General features: G+C 43.3%; 1 protein-coding gene and 1 long non-coding RNA gene across 11 annotated transcripts in view; one reads left to right on the forward strand and one right to left on the reverse strand.

The window, feature by feature from the left end:
- The window catches only part of CEP112 (centrosomal protein 112), a 303426-nt gene that overhangs the window by 277141 nt on the left and 471 nt on the right, over nucleotides 1-25814 (reverse strand). For 7 of the 9 annotated variants that reach the window (XM_070480128.1, XM_070480127.1, XM_070480129.1 and 4 more), the window contains exons 2-4: nucleotides 18129-18242; nucleotides 15254-15444; nucleotides 12422-12594 (exon numbers count right to left, since the gene is read on the reverse strand). In XM_070480128.1, the coding sequence (XP_070336229.1) occupies nucleotides 12422-12594; nucleotides 15254-15444; nucleotides 18129-18234 (470 nt within the window). In that variant the 5' untranslated portion in view covers nucleotides 18235-18242. Of the gene's footprint in view, nucleotides 1-194; nucleotides 284-12421; nucleotides 12595-15253; nucleotides 15445-18128; nucleotides 18243-25814 lie in introns of those variants that run through there. The other 2 variants (XM_070480133.1, XM_070480132.1) reach the window with 2 other exon arrangements.
- Nucleotides 258-6987, forward strand: LOC110126177 (uncharacterized). 2 transcript variants are annotated; one of them, XR_011492538.1, is made up of 3 exons: nucleotides 258-345; nucleotides 4820-5428; nucleotides 6653-6987. It is a non-coding gene; the product is annotated as an uncharacterized lncRNA (long non-coding RNA). The 2 variants fall into 2 exon arrangements; XR_002310339.2 differs by having other exon boundaries at nucleotides 293-413.

The following is a 25814-nucleotide window of genomic DNA, read 5'->3' on the forward strand; positions in this document are numbered from 1 at the left end:
GAGAACAGGTGCTAACTCTTCTTTAAATGTGTGACAGAATTAACCAGAGGATGAGACGGTTAGATAGTATCACTGACTCAATGAACATAAACCTGAGCGCACTCTGGGAGATGGTGAAGGACAGGGGAGCCTGGCATGCTGCGGTCCACGAGGTCACAAAGACTCAGACACGACAGCACAGCAACAGAACTCACCAGTGAAGCTGTCTGGTCCTAGGCTTTTCTCTGGTGGGAGGTTTCGAAGATGGCTTCAGTCTCCTTGATTCCATGGACTACAGTCCATGGGGCTGGAAAAGATCGGACATGACTGAGCGAATTTCACTTTCAGTCTCCTTACTAATTGTAGGTCTGTTCTTCTTCATGATTTGGTCTGGGTAGATTGTGTGTTCTTAGAAATTTACCCACTTAATCAAGGTAATCCAATTTGTTGATTCACAACTGCTTCCTGTACTCACTTATAATCCTTTTTATTTCTGTAAAATTAGTGCTAATGTCCCTTCTTTCATCTCTGATGTCAGATGAGTCTTTTTTTGTAGACAATTCAGCTAAAAGTTCGTCACTTCTGTTAATTAAAAAAAAATCTTGGTTCCCTTGATTTTCTCTAATGCTTTCTCCAATATTTATTTTTGTTTATTTCTACCCTAATTTTTATCATTTCCTCTCTTCTGCTAGCTTCAGTTTGTTCTTTTTCTAGTTACTTAAGATATAAATTTGCTGATGTGAGATCTTCCTTCTTTTTTCATGTAAGTTTGACAACTATAAATTCCCCACATAGCACTATTTTTACTGCATCCCCTAAGTTTTGGTATGTTGTGTTTTCATTTGTCTCAAAATGTTTTCTAATTTCCCATTTGATATCTTCTTTGCTTGATCAAGAGTTTGTTATTTAATTCCCACATATTCATGAATTTTCCAGTTTTACTACAGATAGTGATTTCTAGTTTCCCTACACACAGGATTCACGGGAGGCCTACAAAGGTTCTGACAAAATTATACTAGCAAAATCACTGCTCTTGGACCAAAAAGGACAGGGTAAAAATGAAAAGGGGCCACTGGACTCCCAAAATTCTTCTGGAAGGAAGCATACTAAGAGAACTACCCAACTGCAAACACATACTATTTTTCATGAAAAACAAAGGATAACTCAGAAGTTAGAATCAAAAGCCTCCTCCTACTTGGAGGAGCCAAGAGACACAGAATATTATATCCAGATCTTGAGCTCTAATTAAGGAACTTTCAACATTTGCCCAACTGGGCTTCAGAATTGCTATTGACTCCTTTGTACGTCCTATCATTCTCCTTTTTAGAAATGTCTATAGTGATTATTATATGTTGGGTGTGTGGGAAGCAGGTAACTATTGGAATAGACATTTCTCCAAAGAAGATATACAAATGGGCAGTGAGTACATGAAAAAATGCTCAGCATCATTAGTCATTAGAGAAATGTCAATCAAAACCATAATGAGATAGACACCACTACATGCTTATTAAAATGACCAAAACCTAAAACACTGACAATATCAACAGTTTAGGATGTGAAGAAACTGGAACACTCATGGGGATGTAAAATGGCACTGCCATTTTAGAAAAGGGTTTGATTCCCTAAAAAAGGTTAAAAATAAACTTACCACACAACTCACTGCTAGATATCTACACAAAAGAAATGAAAAACAAATGACCAAGCAAAAATATGTATATGAAAGTCCATAGTAGTGTTTTTCAGAATAGTTAAAAACTAACAATCCAAATATCTGTTAACTAGTAAATGGATAAAGAAATGTGATATACTCATCAATGAAACACCATTCAAGAATAAAAAGGAATGAATTACTGATACAGTCTTCCCAAACTGATCTATAGACTCAATGCATTCTCAACCAAAATCTCAACAGGAGCAAAATCTCAATGTATGGGCATTATAAAAACTGGCAAGGTAATTCTAAAACTCATATGGGAATACAAGGGACGAAAAAGAACCAAGGAAGTCTCAAAGAGGAAAGCTGTAATGCATGCACTAATCTGTGAAAAATCAAGACTTATTTTAAAGCTGTGGCAACTAAGGGGGTGTAGTATTAGTACACAGACAGACAAAGAGATCACGGGAGGGGACAGGGGTCCAGGAACCCACACCAACAAGGTTTTCTGGTTTACAGTAACGGTGTCAACCACAGTAGTGGGGAAAGAATAGCTCTTCTAACTGTTAATGGATCAAATGGCTATCAACTATCCACAGGAGGGGTGGCGGAATGACCCCTACCTCACTTTATACATAAAAACCAGCTCCATAAGTAGCACAATCCCAAGGGTTAAATAAGGAACATTCTAGAAGGTAACAAGGCAAACATTCCCATGATCTTAGAACAGGCAAGGCAAAAAACTTTAAATCGGACACAAAAAAACACAGACAATATCCCAGATGACTGACTAAAAATAATTTACATTATAATTGAATATTGTTCAACAGAACAAATCAGTGAAAGTGGGAGAAGATATTTGCCATATATGTATCAAAGAAATTGTTTATGAATATATAAAGAGTTGTAACAAATCTATGGAGAAAAGACTGACGAACCATTTTTATTACAATGTGGACAGAGACAAATTGAACTTCACAAAAGAAGATACCCAAATGGCTATAAAGCATAGAAAATATCAATATTATATCAGGCATAGAAAAGCTCAATATCATCAGTAATGAGGGAAGATGCAAATTAAAACCCACATCCACTATACTAGAATGTAGGCTAAAGCTGGAGAAGCTGACAAACCAAGAACTGCTAAGGATGTGAGACAGACTCTTAAACCCTCCTGGTGGCAGAGTAAACTGCTACAGACATCATGTAAAACTCTCTGGCAGTATCTACCGCACTCACACCTCCAAGCAAATACAGTGTGCTTATGGGCACTAGAAGACATGGGCAAGAATGCTCACAGGGTTATCTGTGATTGCCAAAAACTGGAAAAACTCCCAAACAACCAACAACGGGCAAAATGGATATGTAAGTGTGACATATTCACACAATAATAAAGTAAAAATAACCCACTGCTAAATGCAACAACATGGATCAATCTCACAACACAATGTTGAGCAAAAGCAGCTAGAAGACAGTGAAGACACTTCAAGAACTGAAAACTAATCTATGGTCATATATTGCAGAACAGCGATCACCTTCTGGGGGATGATAAATGGCTGGGGAAAGAGAGGGCTTTCTGGGGAGCTGGCAGTGGTCTCTGTCTTGACCTAGAAGAGGACACACAGATGCAGTCACTTTATGAATTTGCATCAAGCACCACACTTCAGATCTGTGAGTCCTGATGTCATGTTATACACTGACTTTAAAAGTTTCCTACAAAACAAAGAATGAACTACAGCTACATTTATTAACATGAATGAATCTGAAAAATATGAGAAAAGGAAGCAAGCTTCAAAATAATATATACAGTAGGGTCTCACTTACATGAAGTTTAAAAAAGAGGCAAAGAAATAGTTAACACAAAATACAGGACACTGGGTCTTTCAGGATATGGGAAGCAGAGGCACCAAGGCAAAGGATGGCAGGTCTCCGGGATTCGGTAAAAGCGCTACTTCTTGGCTGGGTCAAAAGTATAGGGATGTTTATTTTATAATGGTCTTTAAATGAATTTTCATATAGTTTTTACACACATGCTATGTTTCACAGTTGCAAAACATTTTAAGAGTAATACAACTATTGTATTATAAATCAGAAAACTAAAATGAGAACTAACTTTAGATTTCATGTCTTTGCATTCATCTAATTAGCAATTAATACTGTTATAAACCACCTGCAGAAGTCTTCTTACCGTATTGCTAACATCAATGAAACATACAAATAACTAGCAACAACTACTACAGTAAAGTATGAAATAACACTGAAAATAAGAAAATGAAAATAATTTACAAGGATCTACAACATATTTACTTTAATATTTCAAAGGGAACTTTATTAGGAATAAAAAGAAAAACAAAACTAAATTTTAAAAAGTGAGAAGCCTGACAAAACTAAAAACTGACTGGAGATTCATAAACATTTTAAGACTTTAATATTTTTCCCATTTACTACTTTAGAATAACACATTTGACTTTACACTTAAAAATAGAAACCATCTTTAGAAGTCAACACATTTAAATCTATGTTTATTAACATATCTCTGGTTTAACAGTATCAACATTCCAGAAAGTATTTTAATTCCCTTTAAATTGTTATACAATACACGTATAAGCTTACTGTCATCCTTTTCTGCTTAAAAGAACATCAAAACTAAACTGTTCGATATTATGATCTCACAAAAGGAAACTTGCTTGTGAAATAAAAAGATACTTATTACAAAGCCCCACTCATTAAAAATGTTTAAAAAAGAAGTGACTAAGTTTATCAAAAGTCTGACTCAATAAAAAAAATTTAAACAGCCTAAAAGAAATGCCAGGTCATTACTTTCAGAGCCATTCCATCTCAGTTACAAATGGTTGTCGCTTGGCCTTGTCTTGGTAAACACCTAAGAAGGATATTTAATTAGCACATCACTGTTGAAAATTAGTGGCCAGTTAAGTGGTCCCACGAGTGAGTGAAAGCACCGCTGGATTGAGGGTCCTGAGAAAGGTCTGTTCTTCGTTGGTGAGGCAGTCTCACTCCCAACAGCTAAGGTTAAACGTCCACCTGACAAGCCTCCATTCTAGCAAGAAGACCACATCAATCATATTTGTTCCATACTAAAGTTCTCTCCAAACAAAAGGATGAACAAGGCTGATCCTTCTTTCAGTAAGTTAAGGGAAATGATCAATTTTTCTTTCTTCCAAACAGACCAGTTGGGGAAGCTCCTCTGAAACCTTAGGCTGACCAGCTGAGACCAACCACTGACCACGAATGATCCTCACCAACAAAGGGAGACACCTGCCCAGAACACAGTCTCCCCGGGCAGAGGTGGCTGAGATGTGCCAGGACCCAACGCCCACTCCCTAGCCACCTGACCTCCCTGCAGAGAGCAGACCCCATCCGCCAGGAAGCCCAGGTCTCCATCTCCAAGCCCCACACGCTCTCTGAGTTAATACAAACGCAACAGTCCGTTCTCAGGGATACACCGGCCACCCTTTGGCGCTCGCCAGCCAGGTGTGAACAGGCGCGGAGACACGGGCCGGCCACAGACGCGCCACAGCGCACCGCGGCCGGACACCCGTGGCGCACACAGCGGCCGGAACACACGCAAGGCACCACCGCAGACAGGTCGGCCTCAGCAGCAGGGCGACTCTTAACTGAAGGGAACGCACTGCCGTGATAACACTTGAGAGTGCTGCACCATGTCTAACCCTGACCACCCGAGCCCGCAGGCATCGACAAGCCCAGGGAAGGCAAGGTGACGATCAGCTCCCCCATAAGTTCATCCAGCAGCTGAGAAGCGGGGGCCGTTTACAGGTCAGTGTCGTTTACACATGAAAATGGAGCTGAACAAATTAAAGAGTCTGTCTATTATGCTTTCTGAGTATGCAGACTAAAAATTAAATCAATATTTTTAAAGCAAAAATGTTTTTTCACCTATCAACGTATTCATACGCAAGCAGGAGCACGTTTTCGTTACTTGATCACCATCTGCTGGCGACGTGTTTAAACTGCAGCCGCAAGCGAAGGGCTGGCTGTCCTGGGAGACACTTTTAAAGGGCACGGAGTCTCAGCTTTTCGCCACAATCATTACTGGAAAACCACATGTTAAAGAGGATCATTGTAAAGCAAATCATATTTTCCATAAGGGCAGGACTATAATTAGATTCTTAATTCCAGACTAAAATCTGGCATGAAATAACCCATGGAAAGATCTCATTAAAGCAAGATGCAGAAATTAGAGCCCTCTATCCTCATTTGAGGAGGGCATGGCAACCCACTCCAGTATCCTTGCCTGAAGAATCCCCATGGACAGAGAAGCCTGGTGGGCTACAGTCCATGGGGTCACAAAAAGTCAGACACAGCTGAAGTGACTTAGCACGCATCCTCACTTAAAATAGGATAATTATTCCCCAAGTCCTTTCTTAAAGGTGTGAACGTATATGCTATTTAAAGGACACGGCATGAATTAAAAGATAAAACTTTCCTTTATACAAAGTTAACCTAAATCTAACATGGTAAAAGTAATACATGTGCTTAGTCAGGCAGTCATATCTGACTCTTTGCTGCCTGGACAGTACCCACCCGCTCCCTCCAGGCTCCTCTGGCCATGGGATTCTCCAGGCAAGAATACTGGAGTGGGCTGTCATTGCCGCCTCCAGGGGATCTTCCTGACCTAAGAATCGAACCGCATCTCTTTCATCTCCTGCACTGGCAGAAGGGTTCTTCACCACTAGCGCCACCTAGGAGATAGTAATTCTGCTTGCAGGCTCCTAGAGTTTTTAAGCATTCTGACTCTTCAAGCATCGTGACACTTTATAAAGTGGCATCTAAAGAAATCTAAGCTACTAATGCCTTCTTTTTCAACAACAAAGTCCTCTAAAATGACCGGAACTGTCTTTCTTCCATGCAAAGCATAGTTTAAAGGTTGGGGTTTATTCGACGTTACTCTTTGCTCTCTAACTCATAACTCTTAACCAAAGTTTCAAGTTAAAAATAATGTGGCATTAAATCATTCTTTTTCATCTTTCCTCACCCCAGGACCTAACTACACTTTGGTGATAAGCTACCAGACCACATCATACTTGGTTGAAAACTCATAAAAATAATTACCAGCCATTACAAAGAAGCTTCAAAACCTCTTCCACAGAACTGTAGGACAAGAATACAACCTCCTGTCTTTGTGTCTGTCTTTGAAATAGTGCACACCAAGAAATACACGGAGACGACAAGAACTGAAGTCTAACCCTACGTAGGCAGCTTCTAATGCGTGGTGTGGGGAAATGTTTAAAACCAGGGCCAGCCACATTGTGTTCCCTCTGTTCTGGAAAAGGGGACTTGCTGAGTTATCCAAATAAAGATTGCTTCAAAGCCTCTTTTCTTTTCACTTTATTTCTAATTTCTTTGGCTGTGCTGCATGGCTTACGGGATTTTCATTCTTGGACCAGGGATTGAACCCAGGCCCTGGCATGACGAGTCCTAATACCTCTGGACCACTAAGGAGCTCCCAAAAGCCTCTTCTAAAATACTATTCCCTCTCTTTATTCTGAGAATGTGCAGGATTCACACTTACAATCAGAACCCTTCTGCACAGCCGTTAATTTCCTTTTCTCATGAACACAAAATTACTTTTAAACTGAAAATAATTAATGACCAATGGATTTAAGACAACACTTTCGGGAAGATCAGATCATGAGAGCACCAGAAGAGGAGCCAAGCTAACAAGCCAGCCCACGTGAAGGACCCCCGCACCCCGAAGGTGGGGAGTGACGGGTCCCACGTCAAAGGCGACAGGCCGGGCTCCCCCAGCCTCGCTGCTCTGGGGTCAGCACTGCCGTCTGCCTCTCACAAAGGCTGACACTGGGTTGGGAGAAAGGAAGGAACTTGCCTGAGGACAGGCAGTTGCCAAGTGTCAGAAGTGATATTTAAACAAAGGCAAACTGCCTCATTTCACTCAACCCACAAATAACCATGAACAAAGGCACAGTCGCCCAAGACTGCTAAGAAAGCTCAAGGCAGGGAAAAGGATTAAAGTGAAGTTTCCATATTTGCTGCAAAAAAAGTACTCATGCCTGCATGGTCTACCAGAAAGAACACAGGGCCTGGGATTTTAAGACCTAGATTCCAATTCTGCATCCACCACTGGGGAGTTTATTGACCTTACTGAAGCAGTAACCTCCTCAATAAATACAAAGGGCAGCTGTCAACCTCACAGAATTCTAGAGGATGAAGTCAGATAACTTACCAAAGATTTCTAGAATAGCATTTAGCGTACAGTAGGTGCTCCATAAATGTACAACTTGCCTCACTTGGTTCCTGTTTTAACAAATTAGAAATCTAAGTATAACCCACAAACACTATTGGCAAAGTTTCATCCTTCTGTTTAAATCTGTGTATTTGCTATACATGGTTAGATTCATTAATGTGCATAACTAATCTAAAGAGTGTGTATGGCTGAGTATTTTAATGAGAGAGCATTTTGGAAGGCAACTTGACACTTCCTATCAAAAAATAAGTGTGGTTATTAAAAGTAACAGACACATGTATAAAGAAAGTTTTTAACTTTTCACACCAGATTACCCCACTCCCTAGACGTAAAACAGCTTCACACATGGCACCCAGAAATACTCCACACACGTGTGCACATCCACATCCACATGTCCTTTTTAAGAGATACGCACACACAAATGGAAGCGTACTACTTTTACGTACATTTTTTGAACTTCACATATCTGAGACATCACTCCATACTAGCCTAGATACTTTTCTGTACAAGATGTTGAACCTACTAATAATCCCACCAACAGCCCATTACATGTTTCACTGTTCCTGGCTACAGAATCAATAACAGCCCAAGCACACACAGGTTCATCATGATACATGTACTGGGATGTCAACTAGGACATACTTTATAATGCTAAAGCACCACCAGCAACAGAGACAGATTGGTTACAGTAAATCCACACTATGGATTATCACCTGTGTTAAAAAGATCGCAAAGGTCACATGACACGGGATTAAAACAGTCATGTGACAAAAGAACAGCACGCGTAGCACAAGCCGACTACAATCTTGCTACACACCTGTGGGTGTGTGTGCGCGTGGAGTGAGACACACCCAAGCACGGACGCCTGCAACTCTCACGCGGAAGTGGAGAGTTCTACTCTTTGCAGGCCTACACTGAGATTTTCACAAGAATGTACCGCATGTGACTGCACAATCTTCTAACATGAGGATAAAAAGAGTACTAGTCATCTACTGCTGCATAACCAACTACCACGGACAGACACTTTCAACGCCACCCACGTTTCTCCCCGTTTCCGTGGGTCAGCAGTGCGGACGCTGCCACGCCGGAGCCCCTGCGCAGGGCCGCACGAGGCTGCGCGCGGGGTCTGCCCGGGGCCGGGTCCCCACCTGGAGGGAGGAGCCCACCTTGCCGGCGGTTACAGCTGTCGGCAGCTCCACCTCCTCTGGCCACAGACTCAGGGCAGCCCGCTCCTCAGCAGCAAGGCAGGCAGCAGGCCCCGAGGGCCGGTCTGCAGGCAGGGCGGTCTCCAGCACCGCCTGGCACTCACGGAAGTGACAGCCCGTCACCTCGGCCATATCCTGCTGGTGAGATGCCCTCACAGGTCCTGCCCACACTCAAGGAGAGGGGACCGGGCAAGGCCGTCAGTGCCCACAGCAGCATCGCGGGGCCACCTGCAGGTCTGGGCACCACAGAGACAAGGCGGGCCTTTACCATCACTCAGAGCTAAGCACCTGGAAGACGACCAGGAAGTAACTCACGTGGACATAACTCACAGCGGTCCAGCTACAGGAAAGTACCCAAACTGTACAGGGGAGAGCTCTAACATTTTGTAAAATCGTGCTCCAAACTCAAATGTAACTCGGATATTTCACTGTCGACAAAAGAATCAGATATTTGATATAAAACTATAATAAAAGATCTCTAATAATATGGCAATGCAATTTGGAAAGTGGTTTTTCTAAAATAAACTATGGGGTAATAACATAACATTAAACCAAGAACTATGAAAAAGGGAAGCAAAGGATAAAACCAGGACAGGACTAGTTCCATGTTGAAACTGAAGTAAAATGCTAAGTTTACTTGTGTGCAGTGTGTATTTGAGGAGAAAAGCATGAGAATAAGCCTCAGAGTGTACGACCTCACTATACATCTAATGTGTTTAGGATGCGGCCACGTGACACGCACTGCAGGAAGAATAAAGGTACGGGACAGGCACCATCTCTACTGAACAGGAGTCCTGGCAAAGAGGCTTCAAAAGGCCTCTGCATCTTTAATAATATGAAAAGGCCAGGACACAAACAGCATAATCTAAAATGCCATGAGAAATACTTCACATACAAAAAGGCCTAAGTAAAGCAGGATTTTATAGTGATCAAAAAAGAAACACTAAGGGGGAAAATCTTTTAAGATTAAAGAGGTTTTTCAAAGGACAAGTTGAAGTGGTTGTAAAATTTATGAGGCAGCATTAAACTTCAGTTCTAAGTAACAATAAATTATTCACTATAAAAACATACATGTGTCACATATTATAAGCCTCTTAAACTTTTTAAAACAATTTCGTGCAGAACTGATGAGATGTATTAGGTCAACACGAGCAGATTCTAACTTTTTCATTAGCACAGTATGACCACTCAGAGTAAAGGATCAACTCTAGAAAAGAAACATGAAGACAGACCATCAATAGATTCTACCACTGCTTATGAGCTGATCAAACACATTATGTATTTGGCCTTAAATTAAGTGTACTGCCTTTAGGTAAAGTAAAGTAGTTTTATTTTTAAGCACCTTTATGTATATAAAATTACAAATATTAAGCAATATACATGCAAATTAAAAATTTTAAATAGATTGAGTTAAATTAAAAGCGTGTTAAGTAAAGATACCCGTACCTGGCCTCACCCTTAGTGAAACTCTAACGCTTGACTAGAAAGACAGCTGTCTTTTCCAGTTCCTTCATTTTCTTTAACACCTTCATCAGAAATAAGATAAGAAGGCTAGGAAACAAATAGGCATCCCTAGCCTATATCCATACGTCTCTTAACTTCTAAAATTTACCCCTCCCTCAGGTTTTTCTAAATAGTTTTAAAAATAAATCCTCGTGGGCTATTCTCTCTGCCCCAACATACCTGTCTGAAAGGGGCTTTGCACAGATGAAATTCAACGTGTGGCCTACCTACCCCCTCCCGGACTCCTGTGCGCACTCACCGAAGACTAAGACTCGGGCACGCCCCCACAGTGCCTGCCCAGGGCGCTGGGAACACCGTCCCTGCGCTCTGAAGCTGAGGCTCCAGCCCGAGGACAGGGGAGCACCTCTGCACGCGTGGGGAGCGCAGCAGAGACACAGAGGAAACGTGCGGATAACAAGGTCACCTACACAGACCTGGGCTGCCAGGGGACGCTTCTCTGAAGTCATGAGCTCTGAAGGGCTGAGGAGGAATGAAGGACCGTCTGCTTTTTCCATTAATTACTTATTGTGTAACTGTTAACTAAGGCCTCAAATTCAAGTAATTTGCATTGAAATGTCATTTTATTATAGGTGAGCAACAAAGAGATATGTTACTTGTTAAAACCATAGAGATTTTACTATGGTTTCATTGCCCAGAAAAGTTACTGAGTAATATTTAAAGAATATTATCACCATATTTCCTGCAACTTGATCCTCTATTCTGAGAGAGAAAAAGCCCCATTCACCTGGATTCCCTGGAGGCCCCAGGTGCACGTCCTGTCCTGAATTCGACTCTGAACGTCCCAGGAAGCCACCTGCCACGGACTCACTGTTCTTCGCTTTCACGCCTCTGACGCACGTCCTAACTGTATCAGCTCTGCCTGTCCTGCCTCTCCAGATTAACTTATTCCCCCTTTCTAACTAGAAATTTCACATGGACTGGGTCTCTTGCTTTATGTTCATCTGTTCTTTTCCATCATAATATGTGAGGTCTGAAAAACACAGCCAGACTGCACCAACTATGAAGATGTTTCAAATTACTAATGAGATTTCTGTACCCTTTAAGGAATAAAGCAAAAAAAATTAATAGTAGAAAAGAAAGATTACATTGTTAACCTAATCAAATTCCAAAAATAAAAATTACTAAGAGAATGGTGAGGAGTTGACACTGTCCAGTACATGAACATTTCAGGGAACAGTGCCAAACATAATTTGATTAAAGTCCAATTGAAATCTATTCCTTCTAAAGGCCAAAAGTTATACTACAACAATAATTGTTTTATTGTGTACTTAAAATTCAGAAATTCACTTTTATTTGTACTAAAAATCGTATTTAAGCTTATATCTAGTAAGAAAGCACAGTTTAATTGGGTTTATGTTTGCCTTCACTATTATATTAAATCAAAACAAATACTGTTTGGTGAGGGGAGAGAAGGACAGAAATTCAAGCATAAACTTCAAGATGGATATGGAAGATGCTGTATTTTGTTGAAGTCACTGAAATATTCTCAGTTCACGCGTGTCCCAGAGGAAAACAGAGAACTATGTTACTTAAGGACTTTCAATCACCACTTCCCAAGCAATGGAAAGAGATGTAAATATTTAACAGATATTCAAAAATCACTTAAAAATGTAATATAATCTTCAATATACCATCAGTGGAAAAGCAACACTTATTTTACCAACATGACATTCCTTCATAGCCCTCAACTTCAGCAAAAACATAAAGTAAACCAACTGTTTACCATAAAAAAACAAGGAAATATGGAATGTATTAACCAGTTCCAAAGACAAGCTAAATGATGAGACACACGTGGAATCCCAGGCTCAGGCATACCTGTGGACATCGGTCGGCGACTGCACCAAGGAGTAATCTTCTCCAGGGGAAAGCTCCCGGGATTCGCTGCATCTGTGCTCGCTGGTCCCCAGCTCACCCACCACCCAGTCCGGTAATCCATCCGGGCTGGACCCTTTGGCTTGTGCTGGATTTGGTTCATCAAAATAGATGGACTGATTTTTAAAAATTAGAAAGATTATTCTTTCAAAATGTACTATATAATGAAATAATCAGTTAAGATTTCCATCAAGTTTCAAGTTTGATAACAACCTTTCAAATACTCAAGTTTAATTATATAAAAACGTATCATTCAATGAAATATTAAAATACATAAAAATGGATAGCTCACATTTTAATTATGTTGTTTAAATTTGATAAATCATAAAATTATATGACAGACACATATGATAATAATGACTTATATTACAAAAGGAATATCAGCTTTCTGAAAAGACAATTTTTGTGCTCTCCTATTTCTTTCTGTGATCATTACCCTGTGTGCATGCACACACATGTACACACACACACAAATCAGTAGGCAGAGAAACCAAAATCAATAAAAATCAGAAATAAAAATTAGAAACCTCTTCATCATTAGGAATAACAGAGTTGAAGACCTAGAATTTAGTTCTGGCCATGCCATGACCTAGCCGAAAAATCCAAGACAGGTCTCTAGGCTTTTACATCATTATTATTATTTATAAACTAAAGCCCTTTCCTATGATCCCATAAAATGAGTGCAAATGGGAAAACATGATATGGTACACTTGTATTTCAACATCTGAATATGCCTCAGAAAATGTTCTATCTTCAGTCATTAAGAAGAAAGACACCAGCCCATTTATTTCTTCTCAAGGGTGACAGGCTTCATGACACATTTCTGAAGAAAACTCTGCATATAAAGTTTGCATTAACTGTAATCCTCCCAATCCTACTCAAAAAAGTCTCCAGGGACTTTTCTCTAAGGAAGGGAGACACACGATCCTCTACCCCAAGTCAAACAAGCACAGCTGTTTCTTTTTCATTGAGAAAGTCACTCCAATGCTTAATCAATTATCAAGTCAAGAAACTACCACCCCAAAGACGACTGATCTTAAGAAAATGCATGGCCATAGTTTTAACATATAAAGCAGAATCTCATCAAAAAGTCTGACATTCTGCCATGAATAACAGAAATTATTATCTAGCGTGCAGCATGCCTCTTGACTGAACTTTGGTTTAACTGATAAAATAAAGTAAAATCTTAAAATATACTACACAAAAGTTTTGCAGGGTTTTTTATTTTTTTAATAAATATACATCTATCAGCAACCACCAACACCTACAGATTTCTCAAGTATCCAAACACCACATAAACCAAGACATATTTCACGGTTATGAGGTCCAAGACTGAATATTAATCAACCAAGCGCAATGCCAACTGCCTCTGTAACAAAGCTGATTTTTGATAATGAAATCAAAGTACAGAAAATCACTTCTAAACTCTCATTATTGTCATTTTATAAGATCATATAAAACATTAGAAGTCATTCAATCCCACCTCTCATATACATTAAGTAAAACATACTCGCTGTTCAGTGGATAAGTTGTGTCTGACTTTGAGACCCCATGTACTGCAGCACACCAGGCTTCCCTCACCTTCACTATTCTGAGGTTTGCTCAAATTCATGTTAACATCTAGAAAGCTTCAGAAGCTAGAATTTACTGACATCTATACATTATTAGTGTAATCCAGTGAAAATTAATGTAATCCAGTGAAAATCAGTGGGAAATTAATAATTTTAAAATTATTTAAAATTAAAATTATTTAAAATCAGTGGGAAATAATAAATTTTAACTTTTTAAAAATATTGCAGAATACTGGGCGGTGACTAAATCAATTAAGTATAGTCCCCTTAGAGCCCAATCTCTATTTCCATTCGAGGTGGAAAAAAACTGAATCACGGAGCAAAATAATTGTTTTAACTAACGCCTATCTAGGACTTGTAACTTAATAAATGACCCTAGGGTGCTGTGTGAACAGGCACTCGAGCACCCCCGCCTGGGCATGGGCGGTAAGGCGCTTGGTGCACACACATCCACCAGGTAGGAAAGCAGGGCTCTCGAGCACCCCCGCCTGGGCCTGGGCGGTAAGGCGCTTGGCGCACATTCATCTACCATGCAGGAAAGCAGGGCCCTCCAGCGCCCCCGCCTGGGCATGGGCAGTAAGGCGCTTGGCGCACACACATCCACCAGGTAGGAAAGCAGGGCTCTCGAGCACCCCCGCCTGGGCCTGGGCGGTAAGGCGCTTGGCGCACAGACACCCACCAGGTAGGAAAGCAGGGCTCTCGAGCACCCCCGCCTGGGCATGGGCGGTAAGGCGCTTGGCGCACACACACCCACCAGGTAGGAAAGCAGGGCCCTAAAGCGCCCCCGCCTGGGCATGGGCGGTAAGGCGCTTGGCGCACACACATCCACCAGGTAGGAAAGCAGGGCCCTCCAGCGCCCCCGCCTGGGCATGGGCGGTAAGGCGCTTGGCGCACACACACCTGCCATGTAGGAAGGCAGGGCCCTCCAGCGCCCCCGCCTGGGCATGGGCGGTAAGGTGCTTGGCGCACATTCATCTACCATGTAGGAAAGCAGGGCCCTCCAGCGCCCCTGCCTGGGCATGGGCGGTAAGGTGCTTGGCGCACACACATCTACCATGTAGGAAAGCAGGGCCCTCCAGCGCCCCCGCCTGGGCATGGGCGGTAAGGCGCTTGGCGCACACACATCCACCAGGTAGGAAAGCAGGGCCCTCCAGCGCCCCTGCCTGGGCATGGGCGGTAAGGCGCTTGGCGCACACACACCTACCATGTAGGAAGGCAGGGCTCTGAGGGTCCCTGGCTCGGGGCGCTGCGTGAACGGGCCCTCCAGCACCCCCCGCCGGAGCATGTGCAGCAGGAGCTTGGCGTACAAGTTGCGGTTCTTCCTGCCCTGGATGCCGGTGCCGGTACCTGAAGGCTCACACAGCTTTCTGATCCAGAGTGCGCACCGCTGCCGTTCTAGACACACACAGGGGCTGTTAGGCTGCATTTCTCAGAAAACACAACATTCCCTTACAGACCCATAAAACATCTGCTCTCGTCCAGCACAGGGGCTAGCAGATCTTTTCTGTAAAGCACCAGACAGCAAACATTTCGGTTTTGCAGGCCCAAGTGATCTTCCACACAACGTCTCAAGTTTGCAAGGAATCACCCGCACCACGCATCCACCAGGGGTCATAGCTGTTTTCTAATCAATCTTCACAGAAAAGGCCGCAGGCGGGATGGGGACAAGGGCTGCAGCCCGCCACCCCTGGGCCAGACTCTTATCAGTAGATTAGAGTTCCAGGATTACCATCAGATAAATCTCTGAGACAAAAGTGTTGCCAAAAATCATCTCTAAAATAATTTTAGTTGTATTGAAAAAATCTTTCTATAATTTTAATTATAAAACCAAGAGAGAGAAAATGAAAACTTACTTAAGCATGTTAAACTCAATCTAAAATTGAATCTCAAGTGTTTTATTTATTAAAGCTGATAATTTTCAAGGATTTGTCAATGATTTATTTAGGGTTTTCTTTTAACCTCTCTAAAAATATTTGAGGCTTACTGTATTTAAATTTAATTTTGAAAAATAATTATCCTTTTAAAAACTACCTTAAAAATGTACCATGGTTTAATCCACATATAATGGCCTATTGACTGCCTCATCTCACCATGACACAGAATTGTTTTCAGGGCTCACCAAGTCTATTTCAACATTAATCTTTTCTGTCTAACTCAATTTAAGGATTATATATCTAACACGAATCATAAATCTGCTTTAATCTCTTAGTCTCTAAAGGTCATATTCGTTTATTGTTGCAGCTACAAAAATCCCTGGGGTTGATTTACCACTTTGCTCAGCCTGGATTTATCACTCCAGGTATGAGAGTAGTCTCTAAAGAACTTTGTATTTTTAGTTTTGAAAATTATATAATCACAAAACAAACAAACTTCTTGAAATACTGGGTGTGAAACTGGCTCAGTCATGTACGACTCTTTGCAACCCCATGGACTATACAGTCCGTGGAATTCTCCAGGCCAAAATACTGGAGTGGGTAGCCTTTCCCTTCTCCAGGGGATCTTCCCAACCCAGGAATTGAAACGGGGTCTCCTACATTGCAGGTGGATTCTTTACCCGCCAAGCTACTAGGGAGGCCCCAATATCGGGTGTACTTTGTGCAAAAAGAAAACAGTAAGTAAAACTGATCAACTTAAGTAAACGGTTTTTCAAACTGTGTATTTCTATATGTCCTAGAGCAAACTGAAATCTATTAACATGTAATATACAAATGAACAGAGCTTAGTACAGCCATTTGGTTAATGAAAAAAACTCATTACTTAAAATAATCGGGGGAAACGAAGTAGAATTTAACTGTAATGAGATTGAAGTTATATGAATGGTCAGGTCTTGACTGGGATGTGAGTTTCTGAGCTTTCATTATGAATTAATGGCATAAAAAAGCACCAGGGATGTACTAATTTCCACAATGAGTCACAAACCAAAGATTATAGTTAATCCCATTCTAGATACCCCAAATCCCTTTTTAAAAGATGAAATATGAACATAGTTTGACTTGAAGTACATTTATAATGAGAGATTTTAATATACATTTTAATCAGCAGATCTAACACAAGAAGGAAAAAACACAGTGAATATCAGAAGAGAACACAATGTAGAAACACCACTAAATACTAGTTCAACTAACTGAATGAGCCATGGGACAGGAAGTACTCATTTTAAGAATAGCAGAGGAACAAAAAAGAGGTTACCATCCAACAAGGCAGGAGAAGAGGCCAGAGGAAGAGCGTGAAGGGAAGACTGAGCCAAACCCCCAGACTCGGCGGGCTGCAGGCCCTGCCTGTCCGGTGGACGACCACAGGACTGGGACTCACACACCACACCCCCCTTCCCTGGGGTAAAGGTCTACATTGACTTGGCTCCTTCTTCTGAATGTGAAGTTCACTAGGTGTCTCAGAGTTAAGAGGGAACTTGGACAAAACTTGGGGAGATGCCAGTTTCTTGTCCCCACTCCTAACCCTCCACTCAAAAGCTCCCAAAACAGATTTACTTTTACAGCCAGCCTTACGGCTGCCCTAACTTAGAGAAGCTTCCAAGCTCCTCACAGTCTCTGTACCTGCTCTCTGATAAACCTTACATTATCTGAAAATCTCTGACTTGAGACAAAAACTCTCAAAGGGTAACAGGTTAGGAACTACAAACAAGACAGCAACAAAAACTCACCCACACTTGATTTTTATTCAGTCGACCAATAAGCAGGGAAGATAACAGACTATTTTCTGCTTTAATAAACAAAAGGGTCAGAGACAGGTGTACAGGAAGCTCCTGAAAGGAACCATTTCCATGGGAGGAGGAAAAAGTCTGAGGAAAAAACTGTTACAGCTAACTTGAGAGATTCATGCAGTTTAAGCTCCTGACATGGACATGTAACATGTAAGACCTTGCCATGGCTTAGTAAGACATCATCATTGCTGAATTTCCCTGTTCCCTCGAACAGCTCAGAGTAAACAATCCTTTATAAGATGAAAATTGTTACTGAACAAATTCAGTTTTCTCTCCATATTGGAAGTTCATTGGTTTGGCTAAATAATACAAAGAAAAAAATTAATGATAAGAACCTAATTTTCAAACATAATCTTACCTGACCTGTGGGGTAATTTTAGAACAAAAGGCTTCATATCTACCACAAAGTGATCAAATTCCGCATCCAGCTTCTCCCATTTTTCTTCTTCACTTCCCATTTCCATAATTCAGCCTGTAAAATATTTAAAATTAAAATAATAATGTCTGTATGCTGAAAACTACATAACTGTTGGAAGAGATCAAATAAAATTCATTAGTATTGAACACCCCCAAATTGATCTACAGATTTAATGCAGTTCCACTAAAATTCCCAGCAGTATTCCTCACAGATATACACAAGCTGACTTGAAAATTTACATGGAAAGTTGAAGGAATTAGAACAGCAGAAATAATTCTGAAAAAGAAGAACAAGTTTGGAAAACTCACTTTACCTGATTTTAAGAAACACTATAAAGCTATAGTGTTTATAAGAAACACTATAAACACTACAAACGTAGACAGCTTACTAAAAAGCAGAGACATTACTTTGCCAACAAAGGTCCATCTAGTCAAAGCTATGGTTTTTCCATTAGTCATGTATGGATGTTTGAGTTGGACTGTAAAGAAAATTGAGCGCTGAAGAACTAAGGCTTTTTGAACTATAGTGTTAGAGAAGACTCTTGAGAGTCCCGTGGACAGCAAGGAGATCCAACCAGTCCATCCTAAAGGAAATCAGTCTTGAATATTCATTGGAAGGACTGATGCTGAAGCTGAAACTCCAATACTGTGGCCACCTGATATGAAAAGCTGACTCACTGGAAAAGACCTTGATGCTGGGAAAGATTGAGGGTGGGAGGAAAAGGGAACAACAGAGGATGAGATGGTTGGATGGCATCACCAACTCAATGCACATGAGTTTGAATAAACTCCAGGAGTTGGTGTTGGACAGGGAGGCCTGGCGTGCTGCAGTCTATGGGTCACAAAGAGTCAGACACGACTGAGGGACTGAACTGAACTGAAAATTAACTCAAATTACAGACCTAAGTGTAAAACAAGAAAACATAGGGAAAAAAAATCTTCATGACTTGAAGTTAGTCAAGGATTTCTCAGATACAACATTAAAAGCACTATCCATAAAAGAAAAAATTGATATATTGGACTTTATCAAAATAAAACACTTCTATTCTGCAAAGAACTCTGTCCAGGAGCTGAAAAGATAAATTACAGACTGGGAAGAAACACTGCATACATCTCAAAAAGGAACCTATATCAAGAATACATAAAGAACTTTAAACCACAAGTAAACAAACAACCCAATAAAGGTAATCAGCAAAAACATTAGCTCCTTCACAAAAGATGCACAGCTGTCATCTAAGCAGGTGAAGACGCCTTACATCACTGATCAGCAGACAGATGCCAATGAGAACCACACTGAGACATCACTACCCACCTACGAGGACAGCGAAACTGAGAAATGCAACCACCACCACACCTGCTAAGGGCACAGAGCCACAGGAAGACTCACGCGCTGCTGGTAGGAACACAAAATGGTGAAACCACTCTGGAAAACAGACATTTCTTAGCCAGTTAAGCACACACTTAGCATAAGACTCAAAAATCCTAGTCTTAGGCATTTATCCAAATGAAACAAAATCTATATTCATATGGAAACCTGAAGGTACTGTTTATACCAGCTTTTTTCTTCTGTAACCATTGGTTAACTTCTGTAATCAATTCCAAACACTGGACTCCAACTAAGTGTCCCTCCCCTGGGAAATGGATAAACCAACTGTGGTTCATCCACACAATGAAAAACAAGGAAAGAAGTGCTGATACGCCCGACAACATGGGTGACCTGCACATGCGCTGGCCTAAGTGAAAGAAGTCTTTCTCAAAGGCCACATACGGCATGACCATATCCCTTGTGTGACACCCTAGAAAAGACAGGAACTACGGGCACCCAGAAAAAGTGCAGGCATGCGGCTCCCTCACGGGGTCAGCAATGGGACGGGGCGGGGGAGGAAATCACACAGGTCCTGAGGATGTCCCACATGCCATCTGTGCGGGCTGTAAGCACCTATTCCATGCATGTGCAAAAATTAACCAAACTGTATACCAGAAAAGTGAGTTTTAATATCGATAAATGTACAATGTTTAATTCCCATCAAAAAACTTAAAATACTGGTCCTCGGGTTTCTTCCTAATCAACAGGAAAAACACTGATTATAAAGGGGTGAACCCCAAAATCAGAAACATAGGTTTTGACAAGACTCCTTAAGTTAAAATCTACTCAAGAATCCACATGTTCCTCTAAGTTCTGAAATGCCTGGGCACTGTCTCTATGTGATACATGGTCCCCATGCGTCATTTATTCAAATCTGCAACTCACGTTTGGAGAAAAGCCCTGCTGGGCCTCTCCGCCCCCTGCTGTCCCACTAACCTGCCCCAGTGCCTCCAGGGCAGGGTCGGCTCCGCTCACGGGGGCTCCGCACGCAGCCGGTCGGTCTGGCCGGAGGGGCCAGGCTCCCACGCACGGCTCTTCAGCCGCCCTCCCACCCTGACCGAGGCTCCGTGGGCGAAAACCCGCTCGGGGCCCCTCACCACTCCTCCTCCAGGGCCGCGCCAAAGCGGGACCAGGCCGCTCAGGCTGCTCCGGCCGCTCCGGCCTCCGCTCACTTCCCACTTCAGGGCCTTCCTCATGCAGAGGAAGAGTCGGGCGACGCCCAGATGCTCTTCCCACAGCTCCCAGCTCTTCCCGAGTCTTCCCGAGATGCGCGCCCGCTGCGCGTCTGGGCTGCGCCCTGACTGGCGCCCACCGCCCTCTCCCTCCCCTGCCGACGACCTCCTCGCTGTGTCACCCCAACAAAAAGAACAAATATCCGGAAACACCTCCAAACCCTCCCGTGCCCCCTCAGTCAGAGGACGCCCTCCCGCTTCCCCCCTCAGTCCTGGGCCGGGAGCTCAGCCCCTCACCTCCGCCTCCAGGGTGCGGGCGACCGCTGAGCCCAGACGGAGCCTTCCGAGCCTGTCTCTCCCCTCCACACACTCACAGGCAGACACACAGACACAGACAGACAGACGGACACAGACACACACACAGGGCCTCACCAACCAGCCACAGATGACCACTTCTCCACACACTCACACACACACACACGAACATATAGACGCGCACACACAGACACACTCACACACAGACAGACACATGGACACACACAGGGCCTCACCAACCACCCACGGATGACCACTTCTCCACACACTCACACACGAACATATAGACACACAGAGACACACTCACACACAGACACATGGACACACACAGGGCCTAACCAACCACCCCACGGATGACCACTCTTTCACATACACACACACACACACACACGGCCAAACTAACCAACCCATGGATGACCACTTCTCCACACACACACACACACACAGCCTAACTAACTGCCCCATGGATGACCACTCCCCCCACCTCACACACACACACACACACCCCCTAACTAACCAACCCACGGATGACCACTCCTTCACACACACACACACACACACACACGGCCAAACTAACCAACCCATGGATGACCACTTCACACACACACACACACACACACGGCCTAACTAACCAACCCACGGATGACCACTTCTCCACACACACACCCTAACTAACCAACCCATGGATGACCACTTCACACACACACACACACACACACACACACACCCTAACTAACCAACCCACGGATGACCACTCTCTACACACACACACACACACACACACATGGCCTAACTAACCAACCCACGGATGACCACTTCTCCACACACACACACACACACACTCAGCCTAACAGCCCCGCCAATGACCACTCCCTGCACATACACACACACACAGAGGGACCACTAACTGCCCCACGGATGACCACTCTACACACACACACACACACACACACTCTGCCTCACTAACTGCCCCACGATGACCATGCACCATCAGAACGCCCCGCTGGTCTGCACACGCTCAGGCCTTAGAGGATCACTCATCCTCACGGGCGCTCCCCCTGCCTCGAGTCAGGAAATGCAGCTCAAGCGCCCTTCTGAGGCTTGCCCCGCGTTGCCCAGACTCTTCGCTCCATCCGAGTGTGCACGGCTCACAGCTGTGGGGCAGCATTTATCGTGCTTTCACTCTTCACGCAACTGCATACTATTTACTCATCTTCCACCATCTGTGGATGCTTCCAGCGGGCAGGGACCGTGTCTGACACATCTCAGCAGGCACCTCGTACATCACATGCACGTGACAGAAGCTGAAGAACTGACTGGTAAATAAAAGCTCCCTGAAGAAATGAACAGCCTACTTCCACATGACAAATACAGGCGACCTCAGAGACACCGAAGGCTGTTCCAGACCACAGCAATGAAGCACACGTCACAGTGAAGCGACTCACCTGAACACTGTGCTTTCCCAGTGCATAAAAAAGGATTGGAATGGCTATGGGATTCTTCAGGCAAGCATACTGGAGTGGCTTGCCACTCCCTTCTTCAGGGGATCTTCCTGACCCAGGGATGGAACCCCGGCCTCCTGCACGGCAGGTGATACTTTACATCTGAGTCACCAGGGAAGCTCCCTCATACGAAAGGCATGTTTTCACTATACTGTCGTCTATGGCGTGTTCAATAGCGTTATGCTAAAAAAGTACATACCTTAATTTTACAAATATTTTATTGCTAAAAAAAACAAAAACAAAAAACACTATCCATCACTTGTAATCACTTTTGGGAGGGTTTCAAATGTGGGAATTACCAAAATGTGACCCAGAGACATGAAGTGAGCAGATGCTGTTGGCAAGTGATCGACTTGTTTCAGGCAGGGCTGCCACAAACCTTCAATTTGTTAAAAACACAGTATCTATGAAGCATAATAAAGCAAAGTGCAGTAAAACAAGGTACCTCTGTGGTTGGTTTTTGTTTTTGTTTTTTAAATTCTGTTCCAAATACCAAATAGTTCATCTAGAATAGAAATACTATCGCCCTTAATTCTGTTAACCAGAACTGGTCATGGTGCCTTCTACATTACAGCAGAAGAAACACGTTTCTGAATTCAAGACTTGGTTAACATAAATTTTGTTTTATTTAATCACATTTAATGATTAGTTAGGGCTTCCCAGGTGGCACAGCGGTAAAGAATTCAACTGTCAATGCAGGAGACACAAGGAGACAGCTCAATCCCTGGGTCAGGAAGATCCCCTGGAGGAGGAAATGGCAACCCACCGCAGTCTTCCTGCCTGGGAAATCCCACGGACAGAGGAGCCTGGTGGGCCAGTCCATGGGGTCGCAGAGAGTCAGACACGACTTAGTGACTAAATAAAAACAATGACTGGTTAGTTGGCCTGGGGTTATCTGGCTGGTTGGTTTTGTTTTACATTCCTACAATAACTAGCTGCATAATTTACATAACTCCATCAGTAACAGAAAGTACCAACAGAAAGCTGGTAACAAGATATCACTGCCAGATGTTATATTACTATCATTAAGCTGAAAAGCAATTAATCAAATGGATAAACAAACAAATGGAAACATAGAAACCCAGAGTTTTAAGCACAGTTCTGACCTAAAGTGTACTTCCAGGCTTAAACAGTTCATCTTGCCCACATAATCAAACATATGCCTGAGAGAGCCCATCAGTTCAGTTCAGTCGCTCAGTCATGTCTGAGTCTGCAACCCCATGGACTGCAGCATGCCAGGCCTCCCTGTCCATCACCAACTCCTGCAGTTTACCCAAACTCATGTCCATCAAGTCGGTGATGCCACATCCAACCATCTCATCCTCTGTCGTCCCCTTCTCCTCCGGCCTTCAATCTTCCCCAGCATCAGGGTCTTTAGCTACCGCTAAAACAAAAATCTCTGGAAAAGACCCTGATGCTGGGAGGGACTGGGGGCAGGAGGAGAAGGGGACACAGAGGATGAGATGGCTGGATGACATCACCGACTCGATGGACATGAGTCCGGGTAAACTCTGCGAGTTGGTGATGGACAGGGAGGCCTCGTGTACTGCGATTCATGGGGTCGCAAAGAGTTGGACACGACTGAGCAACTGAACTGAACTGAAAACAAAGATTCCTTATAATTGCTAGTTCTCATTCAATCCTTTGACATAAGCAGAAGATGTTAATGTTCAGTGTTAGAGGAAATGAAAACTCAACAGTAAAATGACTCACTTAGTCATGAAATTAAGCATAAAACTCAGATTCAAACTCTGAAACCAGCAGCTCTCAGATTCATTATATCTGACCTGTTGGCCATTCAAATATAAATCAGCAATACCTCCAAGAAGTAATTTGGAAAGTAGAAAGGCAATCAAATTGCTATAATAATATGCAATACTGGAGTAAACATTTTTTTAAAAGCACAGTTAAGAGGGACTCCCCTAGTGGTCCAGCGGCTCAGACGCTGAGCTCCCAGTGCAGGAGGCCCAGGTTCCACTCCTAGTCTGGGAACTAGATCCCACACGTCTCAACTAAAGACCCCACATGCAGCAACCAACGCCCAGTGCTGCCAAACAGTTATTTTGTTAAAAAGCACAGTAAAGAATCAGTGTCAATGCTTGGTCAATGCTAAAACTCAGCTTTTCCTTATCCCTTATTTATTCTCCAACAAAACGAAAACAAAATTAAGTTACTGGTTCAAACCGTCAAAGAATTCTTGCTTCAAACCTTTAAGGAATTACCTCTTACAGGTAGGTTATATGTTATATGTTATATGTTATATTATTATATGTTATATGTTATATTAAGCTACCTCTTACTGGTAGCTTAATCCCAGCTAATCAAAAAGTTTTATTATGTATGACTTATTAGAATTGCAGATTTAAATTATTAGAATTAAAAAAATAAGTAAAGCTATATCTTTTGAGTTAGATTTAAAATACTTGAGTGTGCCTACTAATCACATAAAAAGCAATAAGCTGGATGACTTGCTTATAGCTCTAGCATATTTAGCTCATGGTCTTTTTTTATACCGGTGTCTCTGCTGACAGCTAGGAAATGGGCTAAGATGTGCTTCTGACGGTGCTCAGCGGTCCTAGAAATCAGCAAAGCACGAGAAAGCCGCACACATTCTAGGTCCTGGGGAAACGCGGCCACACCCCCAAAGAAAGATATCTCTCAGAGGTCACGCGAAATAAATACACTCTTCCGAGTCGCCTAAAATCAATTCTGCTCAATCAAATCATACTTCAAGTGGATGGCGGGTCATTAACAAGACTTGAAATCCGTTTACAGTGTCTGTTTCACCAGCTCGCACCTCCGGGTGTTTGGACAGTTACCAGGCACTGACCGCACTTCCCACGACGGGTGGCATCGCCCCGGAGACCGGGGACGCTGGGGCCAGCGGCCAGGGAGCCAGGGACCGCCCCCCGCCGCACCCTGACCCCCACGGGGCGGCTGGAGTCCCCGCGACCGGCTTCTCCACCCGCTTCCACGACGATCAGCGGGCAGGCCGCGCGCAGGGTCCGCAATCGTCCCGGGGACCCTGGAGTCGAGCCCTGTCCGCCCTGAGGGCCGGGGGCGGGCGGGTCTCCCAGGGGCCGCCCCCAGAGCGCCCAGGACCCCCGCCCGGCTGCGAAGGAAGTGCTCCGGCCCGGAGAGGAGCCGGGGAGAAGGGAGGAAGGTCAGAGCTGGGGGCGCGCGGGGACCCCGAGAGAGGAAGAAGGTCAGAGCGGGGGGCGCGCAGGGACCCCGGGGAAAGGGAGGGGACCCAGACCAGACCCCGCGGCCGC

Source organism: Odocoileus virginianus, chromosome 17 (assembly GCF_023699985.2).
Source record: "Odocoileus virginianus isolate 20LAN1187 ecotype Illinois chromosome 17, Ovbor_1.2, whole genome shotgun sequence".
NCBI classification, from domain to species: Eukaryota; Metazoa; Chordata; class Mammalia; order Artiodactyla; family Cervidae; genus Odocoileus; species Odocoileus virginianus.